At 77.0% G+C, this 317-nt stretch overlaps 1 protein-coding gene across 1 annotated transcript in view; it reads right to left on the bottom strand.

Annotated features, from left to right (window-relative positions):
• Positions 1-317, bottom strand: part of RAP1GAP (RAP1 GTPase activating protein) — a 5,480-nt gene that overhangs the window by 2,265 nt on the left and 2,898 nt on the right. The window contains exon 11 of the mRNA XM_010577491.1: positions 48-266. Coding sequence (XP_010575793.1) covers positions 48-266 — 219 coding nt within the window. The remainder of the gene's footprint in view (positions 1-47; positions 267-317) is intronic.

The following is a 317-nucleotide window of genomic DNA, read 5'->3' as shown; positions in this document are numbered from 1 at the left end:
GTCCCGGCCTCCAGGGAGGGGCTGCAACCACCGCCCCCCGTCAGCACCCCCCGGTACCGCCGGGCGCCCCCGTCCCGCAGTTTTGGCGGGGGAGGACGACGGACGACGCCCGCCCCGCCGTACCCCACCTTGAAGGACTCGAAGAATCCCGGTGCGGCGGCGCCGTTGTCGGGACGTTCGTCGTCGGGGCCGAGCCCCAGCATGGCCTGGCTGCGGGCCTGCAGCTCTTCGTGCAGCGTCTCCAGCAGCGCCGCCCGCGTCCGCTCCTGCGCACCCACCGCGCTGCCGGGGACCCGCTGCCACCCCCCCGCCCGCCC

This window comes from Haliaeetus leucocephalus, unplaced genomic scaffold, assembly GCF_000737465.1.
Source record: "Haliaeetus leucocephalus isolate CR32 unplaced genomic scaffold, Haliaeetus_leucocephalus-4.0 Scaffold556, whole genome shotgun sequence".
In the NCBI taxonomy this organism is placed as follows: Eukaryota; Metazoa; Chordata; class Aves; order Accipitriformes; family Accipitridae; genus Haliaeetus; species Haliaeetus leucocephalus.
The sequence above is the reverse complement of the archived record's forward strand: the minus strand, read 5'-3'. Positions and strand labels throughout refer to the sequence as shown.